At 50.2% G+C, this 14,138-nt stretch overlaps 1 protein-coding gene across 1 annotated transcript in view; it reads left to right on the top strand.

Annotated features, from left to right (window-relative positions):
• Positions 1-3,489: 3,489 nt before the first annotated feature.
• The window catches only part of LOC133349569 (complement C3), a 217,451-nt gene continuing 206,802 nt past the window's right edge, over positions 3,490-14,138 (top strand). The window contains exons 1-2 of the mRNA XM_061563138.1: positions 3,490-3,569; positions 4,370-4,553. Coding sequence (XP_061419122.1) covers positions 3,499-3,569; positions 4,370-4,553 — 255 coding nt within the window. The 5' untranslated portion in view covers positions 3,490-3,498. The remainder of the gene's footprint in view (positions 3,570-4,369; positions 4,554-14,138) is intronic.

Here is a 14,138-nt window from a genome sequence, read left to right on the forward strand (position 1 = left end):
ACATGGCCTGCCGAGTGCGACAACCAACTGACGGTGTGGGAGCGTGTTTGTATGGGGATCACGAAAACCGAAGTGTCTTTGATTGGGCCAACAGGGGACGTGGTCGTTCTCTCCCTGGGGATCTCGGGGGGAATCTGTAAATGTCCCATCGATCCTCTCGTGGAGACGGCGTAGGTGGCGGCTTGAGAGATGTTAAATGTGAGGCACCTGAGGACGGGATCACATGACTCCCCTGAGCACCAACCTCAGCGGGTACACACCTCAGCTCGCCGGACACATCTGACACTCGGCCCCTGTGTAGTGGAGATGGGATGAATTCATGCAGTGTGATGAAGGGCTTGAGGCGCGAGGGATTTACGAACCAACTCTGCCGACTCCACCAAATTTGAACACTGGGGCTGAACGACCCGAACCACATCAACCGGCCCCCTCCATGGTTTAAAAAATGTGGGTGAGGTACCCACTGGTATCTGTGGATAGTGCAGCCAGGCTCTGTCACCTGGAGCCCACTCAAGTGCGGAAAGACAGACACTCCTCAGCCGCTCAGTTGCCAATTGCCGCGAATGGGAATTTTTATCTAGAAGCCTCTCGTGCTTCAGAATAACTCTGAAGAGTAAAGCGCATGGAGTCTGAAATTTTCAATTTAGCCTTGTTTGGCGCAGGTCGAATTACGCACCACGCCGACACCCTCCCACACCCACCGAAACCACGCGGCGTCAGTGCTTTGTGCTAAAGTTTATTAATGGTGCGCCTGATGAAAAACTCTGCGTTTCTCGGAGCAAAAATTATCAGCGAGCAGCGCCTAATCTATTCCTATTCAATCCTTAGGTGGACACTTACGCTACTTCTCACCTCGCAGATGTACTCAGTGTCTCACGATCCCTGCCTGGGCCGAGTTGTAGCTGCACTCGCCAACATCTCTCGGACGCTCCGAGCGGCTGGGAGTCCGACTGGGTAGCTGGCCGACTGGATGAGAACTCACTAACGTTTTTCCCCTCCCTCCCTTTATCCCCTCCAAACTAAAAAACATCCAGGGTCACGTTCCATTCCCTGCCTGGCCAATCGGGGCGCCGACCTTTCAATTTTCAACCGATGCCCCGCCCCTACCTGGCGTTTGGCTCTCCCTTTGCTCCCTAACCCATTTTTATGGTTCCCAGTCAGGACAGCTGGTAGACTGCCTGAATGGCGACACCGAGATGTGAAGACGGAGACGACAGCAGCACGATGAGATCCAACTCCACACGACAGCCCCGCGGTCCTCTACAGGGGCCCCTCTTTTTACCCTTTAATGGAGAATAGGCTCTAAGGAAAGCTGTCTTGGGTGTGGACCAATCAACTTCATGGACAGTGCATATTATTATAATTATCAGAGTTGTTTCTTTTTGTTTGCATTTTGACTACTTGTGTTGTGGTTATTGCAAACATGATGCCTTGTATAAAGGTGTCAGTTTTGTACCAGTTTAAAGGGTAAAAACCTACTGCTATATATTGCCACTGGTAAAGGAGTTCTCAGTGTAAGTGTTGAAACCAGTTTCTTTCAAAGACGCTTCAGCCTCCTCTGGGTCTGCTTTGCTGGGATCGTCTCTGGTGACAGCCAATTACTGCATGTTTCCCCATTCTCTTTGTGCTTGCTCGGATGGGCATGAGTTCATCAATATTCAGCAGTGATGTCATTTTCTCATTGAGCTGCAAATGTATAGACCGTCAACGCATAATTTAGACACGCCAATGACTGAATTTTCTGATGGGAAAACAACGTGGTCCAGTCATTTCCATTCTCTGTATGATACAGTGATTGGTGGGAGAATAATCGGTAATACCACATTGCATGTCATGAGGCTGTGATCTGAAATATTCACTTTTATAACAACGGTCACAGTTACAGAATTGGTGGATGGAAAGATATGATCCAGGACATTTCTCGATCAACATGTTCTGCCACTGACTTTCTGGGTTAAACTGTGACTATAGATAATCTTGGAAAGATTACTATTGATTTTACTACAAGAACCAGTCGATCTTGAACAGTTTAGGTCACCACAGATCATGTAGTGAAAGCCAAGTGACCCACAGTTTGGCAGACTGGAAAATTCTCAAAATAATTCTGACAGTGGTGAAGATGGTGGTCAATAAATGAGAGCGAGCGTAATCCCCCTGCATACTGTTCATAATTTTCACGGTGAATCAGTGCGAACCCACCACCATGAGGGCTGTCGTTGCCAGGCTTTCCTCAATGGTGCAGATCTCAAATAGGGTATGCGTTAGGTGCAGCCTCATGCTTAATTACGTTCGGCGTGTCATACCTATGTTTCCGGAACGGCCAATATATTGAGTGAACAATCATTAATCAGATCCTGGATCAGCACCATCGTGTCGATGGAGCGTGCATTGATCAATCCAGGATTTGGCAGGATACCCAAAATTAGCAGCAGTATGGCGATGAAGGCACTCTTCCGTAACCGTGTGGAGGTAGGGTGGAAGACGTACTGACCAGATCTGCACCACAACCAGGTGCGAGGCATTGCAACAAGTGATGAAGACGGTTGGATCGGGGTCAGCATTTCCACAGCAGATCGTAGCACAATGGGTGCGGAACTCGAGTACGTTGAACCGGAAATTCGGCCAATGAGCACTCCATTCTGCACGTTGGACGCTGACAAAGCCTCGGCGTTAAGTTGTAGAACTTAAGAGTGTCGGCCCAATGGTATGACAATTGGAGGGTTGCATGACATCAGATGTATAGATCGTGGTGAGACCGGAGAGCAGTAGTATATCAGTTAGCACATTGTGCTACGAACCTGGTGGCCCGAGTACGATTCCAGCTCACAGCTAAAGTCGGTAACGAATATCTGAACTTGCCCTGTGCCTCCTCGAGGTTGTACCTGGTGTGGTGTTTAAAACATCACCACTAGGGAGACAAAGGCAGCCGGACATGGTGCTGTCCACCCACCCCCTCGAGTGTCGATCTGGCCTGAATAGGTGCTCGCCAACAGCACTTGCCCCAACAGTCTGTTAAGGCTATAGGGGGGATCTTTGTCTTTAGTGAGACTGGGTCTCAGAGTTGGAGTTTGCAGAATTCGGTCACTGCTGGTTTGAGCATTAGTTCCTTGGGGGGTGGGGGCGGGTGTACCAATCTGAAGTACGATGTAAACATCGATCCATTGCTCCCCAATGATGATCAGTTAATATGGGCACATTTATCACTTCATTTCATTTGTATCCACTTTTACTGCTTACATTTTATACGTACGTTTTTAGTTGTAATAGAAATTAGCAGTGGAAGCCACAAATCTGGTATTGCTCAATGTATTTCCCGAAAACAAACCTTGCATTCCCAAGCGATAAGAGTAAAGTTATGTTTATTTTTTTTCCAATGATTCACTCATGCAAACAGATAAAGCAAATCATGTACACAAGTGCCCACATACGAGTGCATTCTTGCGTGGCATATATATGTGGAGCATTATTACACACACGTACAGACTTCATTTACAAACCATGGCTGCCCATGCACTGGGTTTACTGCTGTTGCTGATGTCTGTGGGAACAAGTGTGACCCAAGACCCTATGTAAGTAATACTGCACGTGTACAATGTGTGTTATATTAAGCACGACATAGGTGATATGGCCCAGCAATGTCGAATTAAGCCCCTATCATAGATGTTTCTGGTTCGAATTGGGAAAAACCAACCTGATTAATACGGCAGTGTGAAATAATCTTAAGAAATATGCACTGTCGGCTTCACTCACATTGGACGTTAATATTCCATTGACATTACAGTATTTGAAGTGAGTCGGCCACTGTGTGCTGTCAATATGGTGTCAATTTGCCAAATTCGAAAAATGTCACTGCAAATTACACAATTAGCATTTCGCATGAAGTAAAAATTATCACCTCCTACTAGCAGACTAAAGCCCGATTGTAGGCCAGGTGCGAAGTCATCGTGTGCACTTAGGCGCACTTTTGAATGTTTGAGATGTTATGCAAGTCACTTCTTGCGTGTAAAACGCTGAGACGCCCCGGAATTTTATTTAAACAAATGATTACCATTGATAATCCACCTGATCAAATAGATAGATTCTAGAAGGCTAGGAACTTGAGTTAACGACATATTTTAGGTACATAGAAACGACATACATACACAGATACAATATACACACTGTAATATACAACTCTTATAAAGCGTCTGGCATTTGAGCCAACGTATTTTTACGTTTATCCAAGATACCCTTAGTGAGTCTCATGATTCTGGAGAGAAAAACCGGAGGACCTGGAAAAAAAATCCACACGACCACGGGGAGAACATGCACACTCAAATATATAATAGATATGGATGATGTTGCTGTCCCTTCACGTATTTGCATCCAGGGTTCTCCTCTCAGTCCCGAGTGTGATTCTCATTGGGAGCGACGTCAATGTGCTTGTGGACGCACGCGGCCTCACGGAAGACGTGAGCGTGGTGGTCAGGGCGGAAGAGTTCTTGACTAAAAAGCAGCTCGCCACCCAAACAATCACTCTGACTCAGCTGGACCCAGCCATCGCCACCCTGAAGGTAAAGCAATTGCTTTAAAATCAACAATAATAGTCAATGACAAACCCAAACTCAGGATCATATTGGACACCACTACAGACTGCACTCCGTCAAAAGTAAAACTGCACTCTCTCTCACTCTCCCGAAGCCCCCTCATGAGTAGCAGGCTTCGACATTGGCATTTAACTTATGAACATATTGACAAGCGCAATAGAATATAATAGTTTACCAATAAAAAAAGAATTGTCAAAAACATCTGTGTGAATCATGTTTAAGAAACAAAGGCAGAACACAAAAAGCAATAACACAAACGAACAGTAGCATAATCTAGCTAGCCAATCCCCAACATAAATAACAGGTTGAAAAACAGGCTTCTTAACAAACCAACCTATTTCTTTAAGTACACTATTAAAGAAGGTGTAAAAAGCATGTAGCTCCTCAACAGTGCCATACACAATACGAAAACAGTCATTATTTACCCAGGAAAGCCACATTGGGATGTTTAACCAACACCCATTGCAGTGCATGTGTTAAGCTATGGCACGAAACTGGAGCACCGAGAGGAAACCCATGCACAAAAGAGATATCATAGTGTAAATGCTTACCCCGAGCTCTCAATACTCTGATATTGCACTGTGTTTGAGTTGTACGCATTCTGGTGTCATCTGGTCCAACACCAATGGGGACTAGGCTCGAAAGAAAGCCGTCTCGGATGTGGACCAATCAGTGCATATTATTATCATTATCATAGTTGCTTCTTTTTGTTTGCTTTTTTGACTACTTGTGTTGTGGTTGTTGCAAACATGATGCCTTGAATAAAGGTGTCAGTTTTGTACCAGTTTAAAAGGGTAAAAACCTACTACTACCCTCCACTTTGTTAGTGGTGGGCAGTTGTGAAGAAGCTCTCTTACCTGGACCGTGTGCTCATGACCAGCTCGGGTTTATTTTCATCGACTGCGAAATTCTGCTGTGTGGAAGCTACCTGGCCCTATTGCTTCATACAAAGCTCTGAGTCTTGTCGAACAGTTATCCCCTCCCTTTTCTATGCTTACGAACCGTGTACCCCTTTGAAGGAACATCTGCACAGGTTTGAAACAAACAGGGTGGCTTGCCTACGATCCATGGCTGTGTCGGGTGGCTGCAGGTTTAACAACTAATACTGGTAGGAACGAAGTGGACCAGCCTACAATAGATTATATCGTCTGTCCGTCTGTCCATCCAGCAACATCACCCCCTACTGCAAACACTTGGCATGACCCTACAAAAAACCTTTAGACTCAGTGACGCTTTCCTGGCTAAACAAGTGTAACATTCCCTTATAATTCCCTCAGATAGCTTTTAATTAAAACATTTCAATTAATGAGGCTTTCCTGGCTAAACAAGTGTAACATTCCCTTATAATTCCCTGAGATAGCTTTTAATTAAAACTTGTAAATTAAAATTTAACTCACAGCGGCCTAAAGCCTATAGCTAGGCCTAAAGCCTAGAACTAGGCCTCTAACTCTCCCTTTGTATCGTTCCCCTGCGTGTGTGAAAGGGAGTTAATGTTTAACAATGTTACATTCACTGATGTTTTTTAATAGAAACATTTAAATTGAAAGCTTTTACATTAAAAACAACTCCCTAACCCCCCCTCGTCGGCGGCTCTCCAGCCTAGAGCCAGGCCTGGGAATCTCTCCCCCGCTAGGGGTGTATTGGGCGGGGCTACAGCAGCAGTGGGCGGGGCTACGCGGGGCTGGGCGCGGCAACGGCGGCAGGGGGCGTGGGCACGAGGTGGAGGGCGGGGCTACGCGGGGTTGGGGCGGGGTTACGGCGGTAAGTGGCAGAGCAACGAGCTGGGGGCGGGGACACCGAGATGGGGCGGGGCCACAGGTGGCCGGGGCGGGGTTACGCGAGTGGAGGTCGGGGCCACGGGGCATCCACTTATTGGCGGCCGTTTTTTGCCATTTCGTTTTATTATAGCCATTCAATTGTTCGTTCCTACCAGCCCACCCCGCAGGGTCCTTTTTTATATATTTACGCGATCTAACACAAACCTGTATTATTGATGACATTGGACGCGAAAGCCTACGTGTTAATATAACATTAGTGTTATGAGGATACGTTCCCAGCCTTCATAACTTACCATTTCATACAAGAATTTCGGCAGCCTATGGCTGCCTTATTCTAGTTCTTGCTTCGCATCACCAACCCCTCCAATGATGTCCTCTTCTCCCCCCCCCATCCCCAATGTGTGCACATATTACTGACTTTATTGTATGTAGGGTGTGTATGTATACATTCCTACAAAATACAAAAATAAAAAAATAAAAAAATTGGGGGGGGGGGGGGAGAAAAAAAAACATTTTGGGGGTGGGTCGAAATTTTTTGCAAAACTGTTGGATCAACTTTTTACCCGCACACCTGGGAAGGGGGGCGGGTCACTTTTTTTTTTATAACTTTTTGATTCTAACCATCTGAAAGGCTCTCGTAACTTAATTGACGCACAAACGGAAAAATGGAACGTCGGGCTTTTATCTTACCTATAAAAGTCACTTTGTCTGCCTGTGCCTGTCTGCATGGGTACCTTGTGACACTTAACTGACAAATGGTGGGGTTTACATATAAAAGTACCCAGATACCACGCGATATGCCCCGGGATGAAAAAGCACTATTCGTATTTCGCCTCCGTCAAGTTTAAAGTAGTTAAATTAACAATGTATTCAAACTTGATTTGGAGCTTTCGTGACTGCAGGAATTACTATCTGGTTCTTTCGGTAAAGTCATGCAGAAAGAAAATGAAGTAATAGCATACGACGTTTCGATTGCAACACAAGCAATCATCATCAGGTGCAAAATAAAGTTTATTTGATTAAGTGTTTTTTCGCTTTCTTTGTGTCCTCTCCTCATGTTGTAGTATTTCCTGCAGTCACGAAAGCTCCAAATCTCTCATTGACATGCTAATGTCTCTTGTCTCTCAAATTTAGTAATCTTTGGAGGAACGCAATCAACCAGCTGGGGTATTAACTGGTGTTGGCCGACTGTGTTGTATTGCATTATTTCCAAGTTTACTATGTTTGTTTTCTCGTTCATTTGTACCTGATGATGGTTGCTTGTGTTGCAATCGAAACGTCGTATGTTATTATTATTTTATGTAATTTCATTCTATATAAACCAAAAAATAACTTCTCCTGTGTCACTTTACTTCGCATCCCATATGGAACTAACAACGTACCCTTGCTCCGAACTCCCTCTCTATACTCCGCTAACCTGTCACTATACCCAGCTAACCTGTCAATTAATCACTCCGCTAGCCTGTCACTCCTCTCACACCTCTCACTCATCCTTGCGCCCATCAGCCAACACCGCTGGAGAGAACGAGTGTGGCGGGCGAGGTCCCAGGCTCTTTGTTCCATCAGCTCCAACCAACTGCCCCGTGTTGCGCCACACACACCCTTATATCCCCCCCTCATTAAGGGGCCTCAGTTACCCCCCCATTAAGCCGACACCTCAGCAGCACCTCCGGCACGTGTTCTCTCATATCATCTCCATCTCCCGCCTCTCTGGTATCTACGCAGTGTTCCCACGCTTGCACCTGCCAGTCCCCAAATGCACCCGATTAATTATTGATTCTCCGCCTAATTGCTGGCGCCTTTCTGGCGGCCACTTCATGTCCTACCGCTTGCACCTGTTCGCCCTCAAATGCAGCCCCTAGTTGCAAACCCGCATGTTATGCCACCACACTACTATAGAGTCAGTAGCTACTATTATAGAGTCGGTAGATACTACTACAGTCAGTAGATGCCACTTTCGTCCGTATATACGGCTGCAGAGTCTGTAGATACTACTATAGATTCAGTAGATACTACTATAGAGTCAGTATTTACTACCATAGAGTTGGTGGATACTACCATAGAGTCAGTATATAATACTACAGTCAGTACTGTAGATACATTGGTCAGTAAATAATGCTACAGTCATTAGATACTACTATTCAGTCAGTTGCTACTACTGTCAGTTATTACTACTACAGTCAGTAGATACTATTAGGTTCAGTAAATAATACTAGTCAGTATATACTCCTACATAGTCGGTAGATACGACTATAGAGTCAGTTGATACTGCTAGCCAGCAGATACTATAGTCAGCAGATACTACTATGGAGTTAGTAGATATTAGTCAATAGGTACTACTATAGTCATTAGATACTGTACAGTCAGTAGAGTCCACTACAGTCAGTAGATACTGCTATAGAGTCAGCAGATCCTACTATAGTAAGTGGATACTACTATAGAGTCGGTAGATACTACTACTACTGTAGGGCGGCCGGGGGATGGGTGGTGGCTTTCACAATAGCTTAGTATTTGTGCATCTGTAGGGGTGTTAAAAAGAGGGCCCGTTATGCATGGCAGCCTATGGAAAACAAACACAGTGGGCGGGGCTACGTAAGTGCACGAGCAAGTGCTCTCTACGACGTCCGAGCCAGACACCCTGGGGGGGGGCTGGTTCGAACGTTATGATCCCCCGGGGCCCCACCCCTCAGGGAGGGGTTGGGTATAAAAGGGGATGTTTCAAAGGGCTCGGCAGTTATGTTTAAGCTAAGGGAAGAAGACTGAAGACGTCTTAAATAGAGCCCTGGACTCCCCTGGTTCGATGTCCTTTTTAGGGCCGGACAGGACTGAGCCAGCGGCGTGGTCCCGAAAGCCAGAGCCGGTGCTCTTGTAAGAGCTGGTCTGGAACTCCGGGTACCGGGCCCGACTTACCAGTGTCGGGCCAGTTAGCCTCCCCTAGCCCATTAGTGGAGGATTCGGGGCTAGGACAGAATTAGCTAGGGGTGTATCCCGAGTTATACGGGTGAGGGGGCCGATACCCCCTCGAGTGTGTATATGCCCACTGTCGTATTGTGAATAAATATACGTGTGCCTCAACCTCGGCGTCAAGCGTCTTCACCGGTACTTCAACTAGTGTCAGAAGTAATTCGAACATGGACACGCGGAAAACAGCGCGGGCCAAAGTACCGCAGGAGGAAGACACTGCCGAGATCGTCGAGCCCGAGACGGCTCCACAAGACATGGTGCAGCCGGGGCCTGACGCCTCCTTACCGGGGCATCGAAATGAAGAGGGGCCGCAGCCAGACGCGTTACGGCTGGCTCACGGGAGGCTGGCGGAGCTGCTGTATGCCGCTGCCGCCACGCTGGAGACCATCACGCGACTAGGGGCCGGTGATCCAACACGGGGCGAGGCGAGCCAACGACCAGGGCGCCTTCCCGCCATTTCGGAGCAGTCCGAATTTGAAATTCCCGCCATCGACGCTACAGCTGTTCGGGGCGTGGCCAGCCTAGACATCCGCTCCGACATCGCCGTCGCTGAAGCTGCAACGTCATCACAAGCGCGACAGGCGATCCCATCGGCCGTTCGCACCGACGCACAGCCGAGTGGTGGTGACATCAGCCTGCGGGAGTCCACAACGACCGCTGCGCTTCATCAGAGACTGCCCCCGCTGAAGGAGTTCATCGGCGCGGAGGGGGACTGGGCCGGTTTTCGCCGACGTTTCCTCGCCCATCAGGAGATGGCAAAATGGTCCGATGAGGAGGCTCTCTGCGCGCTGCCGGCGCTCCTCGACGGCGATGCGCTCGCCGCCCTCACATCGGCGCCGAGAGAGAAGCGGTCTACGTTACCGATGGAACTACAGCTGCTGGGCGGGGTCTATGGACCATCGGCTGAATGCCGACAGCAATTTTACGACCGCAAGCGGGGTGAGAAGGAGTCGCCCCTAGCATATCGGACGAGCCTCCTGGCGATGGCTAAGTCGGCCTTCCCTCGTATGGACGACGACGGCGTGGACGCGATGGTCACGGAGAAGATCCTCCTCCTGGCAGACGACCTTGACATCGCGGTCGTCGCCCGGGAGGACGAGGAGATGACATCGCTCCAGGCGGCGCGGCTCCTCCACGCCAACCTCCTGTCACTGCGGCGGAAAGCCAGCAGGGCATCGGCGGGGCGTGCGGTGGCTGCAGCCACCATTCCGACGGAGGAGCTCTACGCCGTCGACCACCGACCGCAATAGGCGACAGGAGCACGGTCGGGCCGGGACGGGCCGGGCCGTTTCAACCGTCCGTCTCCTCCAACGGCGCTCCCGCGGTGTTTCAACTGCGGCGTCCGGGGCCACGTCGCCTCGGGGTGCCGCGCTCCTCGACAGCGCGGGACGACACCTCAACGGGACGACGGGCCTCATCACAAGCTCCACCATCATAACCCGGCGAGTCGCGGCACCCCACATGTTTGGCCCACGCACACACCCGTCACGCACTCAAACACCGCAACGAGAGGGGGGCCGATATCACGCACCATCGCACCATCACGCACCACCCCGGGTACTCATATCGAACCCGGCCAGTGGTCCGTGCTGGCCGATCGTATGGTAGCCGCATCGTCGGGGTCGTCGGCCGTTGTGGGGCACATCGACGGGGTTGAAGTGCGCATCCTGGTCGATACGGGAGCATCGGCGACCATTATTTCGGAGTTGATTTACAATATTCTCCCTGTCCGGAGTCGTCCTTTGATGCCTGTTAACGTACCATTCTATGCGGCTAACGGGGGCTCACTTGGCATCATCGGACAAATTCGTGCCCAAATTTGTATTGGGGAAAATTGTCTGGGCCGATTTTTGTTTCCTCCTCGCTGGCGGTTCCGTGCCTGCTGGGGACGGACTTCCTGGCCAAAATGCCGATTAGGATATTGATCGACCAGGGATGTATTGAGCTCCCGTCGGGCAGACGCATGGCGTTTCTGCCATCGCCTGTTACGACTCAGACGGCGTTCGCGACGGTGCCGGCATTCGTAGAGAGAACGGTGCGCGTCCCTCCGGGGGCGCAAATGTTGATTCCCTTGAAACTTCGGCGGCCCTTCGCTAAGGGTGTTGGGGCCCAAGGGGTTCTGCTGGGGCCGTCTAGGGCCGGGGTTAGTGGACCTCATTTACTTCCGGCCCAGACCATAGTAAGAGGGGACGGTGAACCCTTCATCGCGGTCCTCAATGTGGGCTCGCAGACGGTGGTGGTCCCACAGGGGACCGTGCTTGCTCACGCAACGCCGGTGCCATGTGAGGAACCCGTCGCAAATCACGTCAGCGTTGTCCCTGCGCCGCGACCGCATTCGGACAGCGATGAAGGGTGGCTCGAGGCGCTTTGTGCGGGATCAACGGACCTGTCAGATTCAGAGCATCAACAACTTAAAACACTACTGCGGGAATTTTCCGACGTTTTTAGTCGGAATAAATACGATTTGGGTTATACTCACCTGCTGCGTCACCATATTGACACGGGTGACAGCGCGCCAATTCGCCAAAATCCGTTTCGGTTGAGTCCCGCCGAAAAGGACCATGTCAAATCGGCTGTTGATGACATGTTGGCCGCCGACATCATTTCTCCTTCCACCAGCCCTTGGGGAGCGCCGATCGTCCTGGTTAAAAAGCAGGACGGTTCGTTGCGGTTTTGCGTTGATTTCCGGCGTCTTAACAAAATTTCGGTTGCCGACGCATACCCGCTCCCTCGGATGGATGAATCGCTGGACGCCTTGGCGGGAGCGCGATTCTTTTCTACACTGGATTTACTTTCAGGATTCTGGCAGCTTCCTCTGGACGATGATTCAAAGCCTAAAACTGCTTTCCGTACACCGCATGGCCTGTTCCAATTCAACCGGTTGCCGATGGGCTTACACTCAGCGCCGGCAACTTTCCAGCGTTTGATGGAATTGGTTTTGGCTAGATTGCAATGGGAGTCGTGCCTCATTTATTTGGATGACGTTATCGTCTTTAGTAAAACTTTTGACGAACATCTCCAGAGGTTGCGGGCGGTTTTCCTAAAGATGCGGGCTGCTAATTTGAAATTCAAGCCCCAAAAATGCCATTTGTTGCGCGATTCGGTGCGTTATTTGGGGCACATCGTGGGACGCTCAGGTATTGCTACCGATCCCGCCAAAACACAGTGTGTCAGCTCCTGGCCGACTCCCACCTCGGTGGGAGAGGTCAGGAGTTTCATTGGGTTCGCGTCGTATTACCGACGGTTCGTCGCTGATTTTGCGACAATTGCAAAACCCCTGCACGCTTTAACATCTAAAGGGGTTCGGTTCCACTGGGGTCAAGAGGAGGAGGCTGCTTTCTGCTCCCTTCGGGACGCCCTGGTAAAAGCCCCTCCCTTGATTTACCCAGATTTTTCTAAGCCCTTTTTGCTCGACACCGATGCGAGCAACACGGGTATTGGGGGTGTGCTTTCCCAGGTGGTTGATGGCGTGGAACGGGTGGTCGCGTACGGTAGTCGGGTGTTGTCTCCTGCGGAGCAAAGATATTGTGTCACCCGTAGGGAACTGTTGGCAATTGTCTATTTCATCCAACAGTATCGCCCATATCTGTACGGTCGGCATTTCACCGTCCGCACAGATCATGCGGCACTACAGTATGCCCTGCGAGTTCAACAACCATCGGGACAGTTGTCTCGATGGTTGGAGGTTCTCCAGGACTTTGATTTTGAAACCACCTACCGTAAGGGCGTTCGCCATATGAATGCGGACGCTCTGTCGTGCATGCCAACCACCTCCGAATGTGCATGCCTCCTGGGGTCGGGACGTTGCAGGCCTTCAGGGGACGCATCGGTTCCGATCTTAGCAGCCACCGACGACGACGAACCATTGGTTACTAATTCGATCGAACAACAGGGAAGAGATTCCCTGTTGGGGTTGCCCGTCACTGAATGGGGGCGCCTCCAAATGGAGGATACCTCCCTCCTCGGGTGGCGTCGTCGCGTCGGGGGTGCTGGGCGGGTGAAGGGTGATTCGGATGCATGGGAAATGGTGCAAGGTCTGCTGATGCATTGGGACGGCAAATCCCAGCGACATCGGCTGGTGGTCCCTTCTGAGTTGCGAGGCAAGGTGGTGTGGGCCGCGCATGAGCGCCTATTACACCTGGGGACCCAAAAGACTCTTGCACTGCTACAACTTGATTTTTTTTGGCCTGGTATGACGAGGGATGTTGGAGATCTATTGGGATCATGCCCTCGGTGTGCGCAACGGAAACCGCCGGCGCGGGAGTCTAACCCGCCCTTGCAATCGATCAAAGTATCCAGAATAAATGAGCTTGTCGCGCTGGACATTTTGGGCCCATTTCCCGCCACCCCCAGGGGCAATAGGTATTTGTTGACAGGTGTCGAGTATTTTACGCGTTGGCCTATGGCCTGGCCCCTTGCCAACCAGTCGGTAGCAGCCATCGTGGAGGCCTTTGTTCAGGGATACGTCCTGGACAAAGGTGCTCCGGAGCGGCTGCTGACCGACCAGGGCAGAAATTTTTCCGGTAAATTACTCAAACAAGTCTGTGACCTCTTAGGCACGAAGAAAATTCGTACCTCCCCGTATCACCCGCAAACTGACGGAATGGTCGAGCGCCTGCATCGCACCATTACGTCAATGATGTCACAGCAGGTCTCGGACTCGCAGACTGACTGGGACCTGCATATTCAAGGGGTCTTGGCGGCATACCGGATGGCACCCCATGCAGCTACGGGATTTTCCCCCTTTTACCTCATGTACGGTCGCGAACCCGACCCGCCTGTTCGCGCCCAGCTGCAGATCCCCGACCCG

This window comes from Lethenteron reissneri, chromosome 30 (genome assembly GCF_015708825.2).
Source record: "Lethenteron reissneri isolate LAM-NWPU_2019-01 chromosome 30, ASM1570882v1, whole genome shotgun sequence".
Lineage (NCBI taxonomy): Eukaryota > Metazoa > Chordata > Hyperoartia > Petromyzontiformes > Petromyzontidae > Lethenteron > Lethenteron reissneri.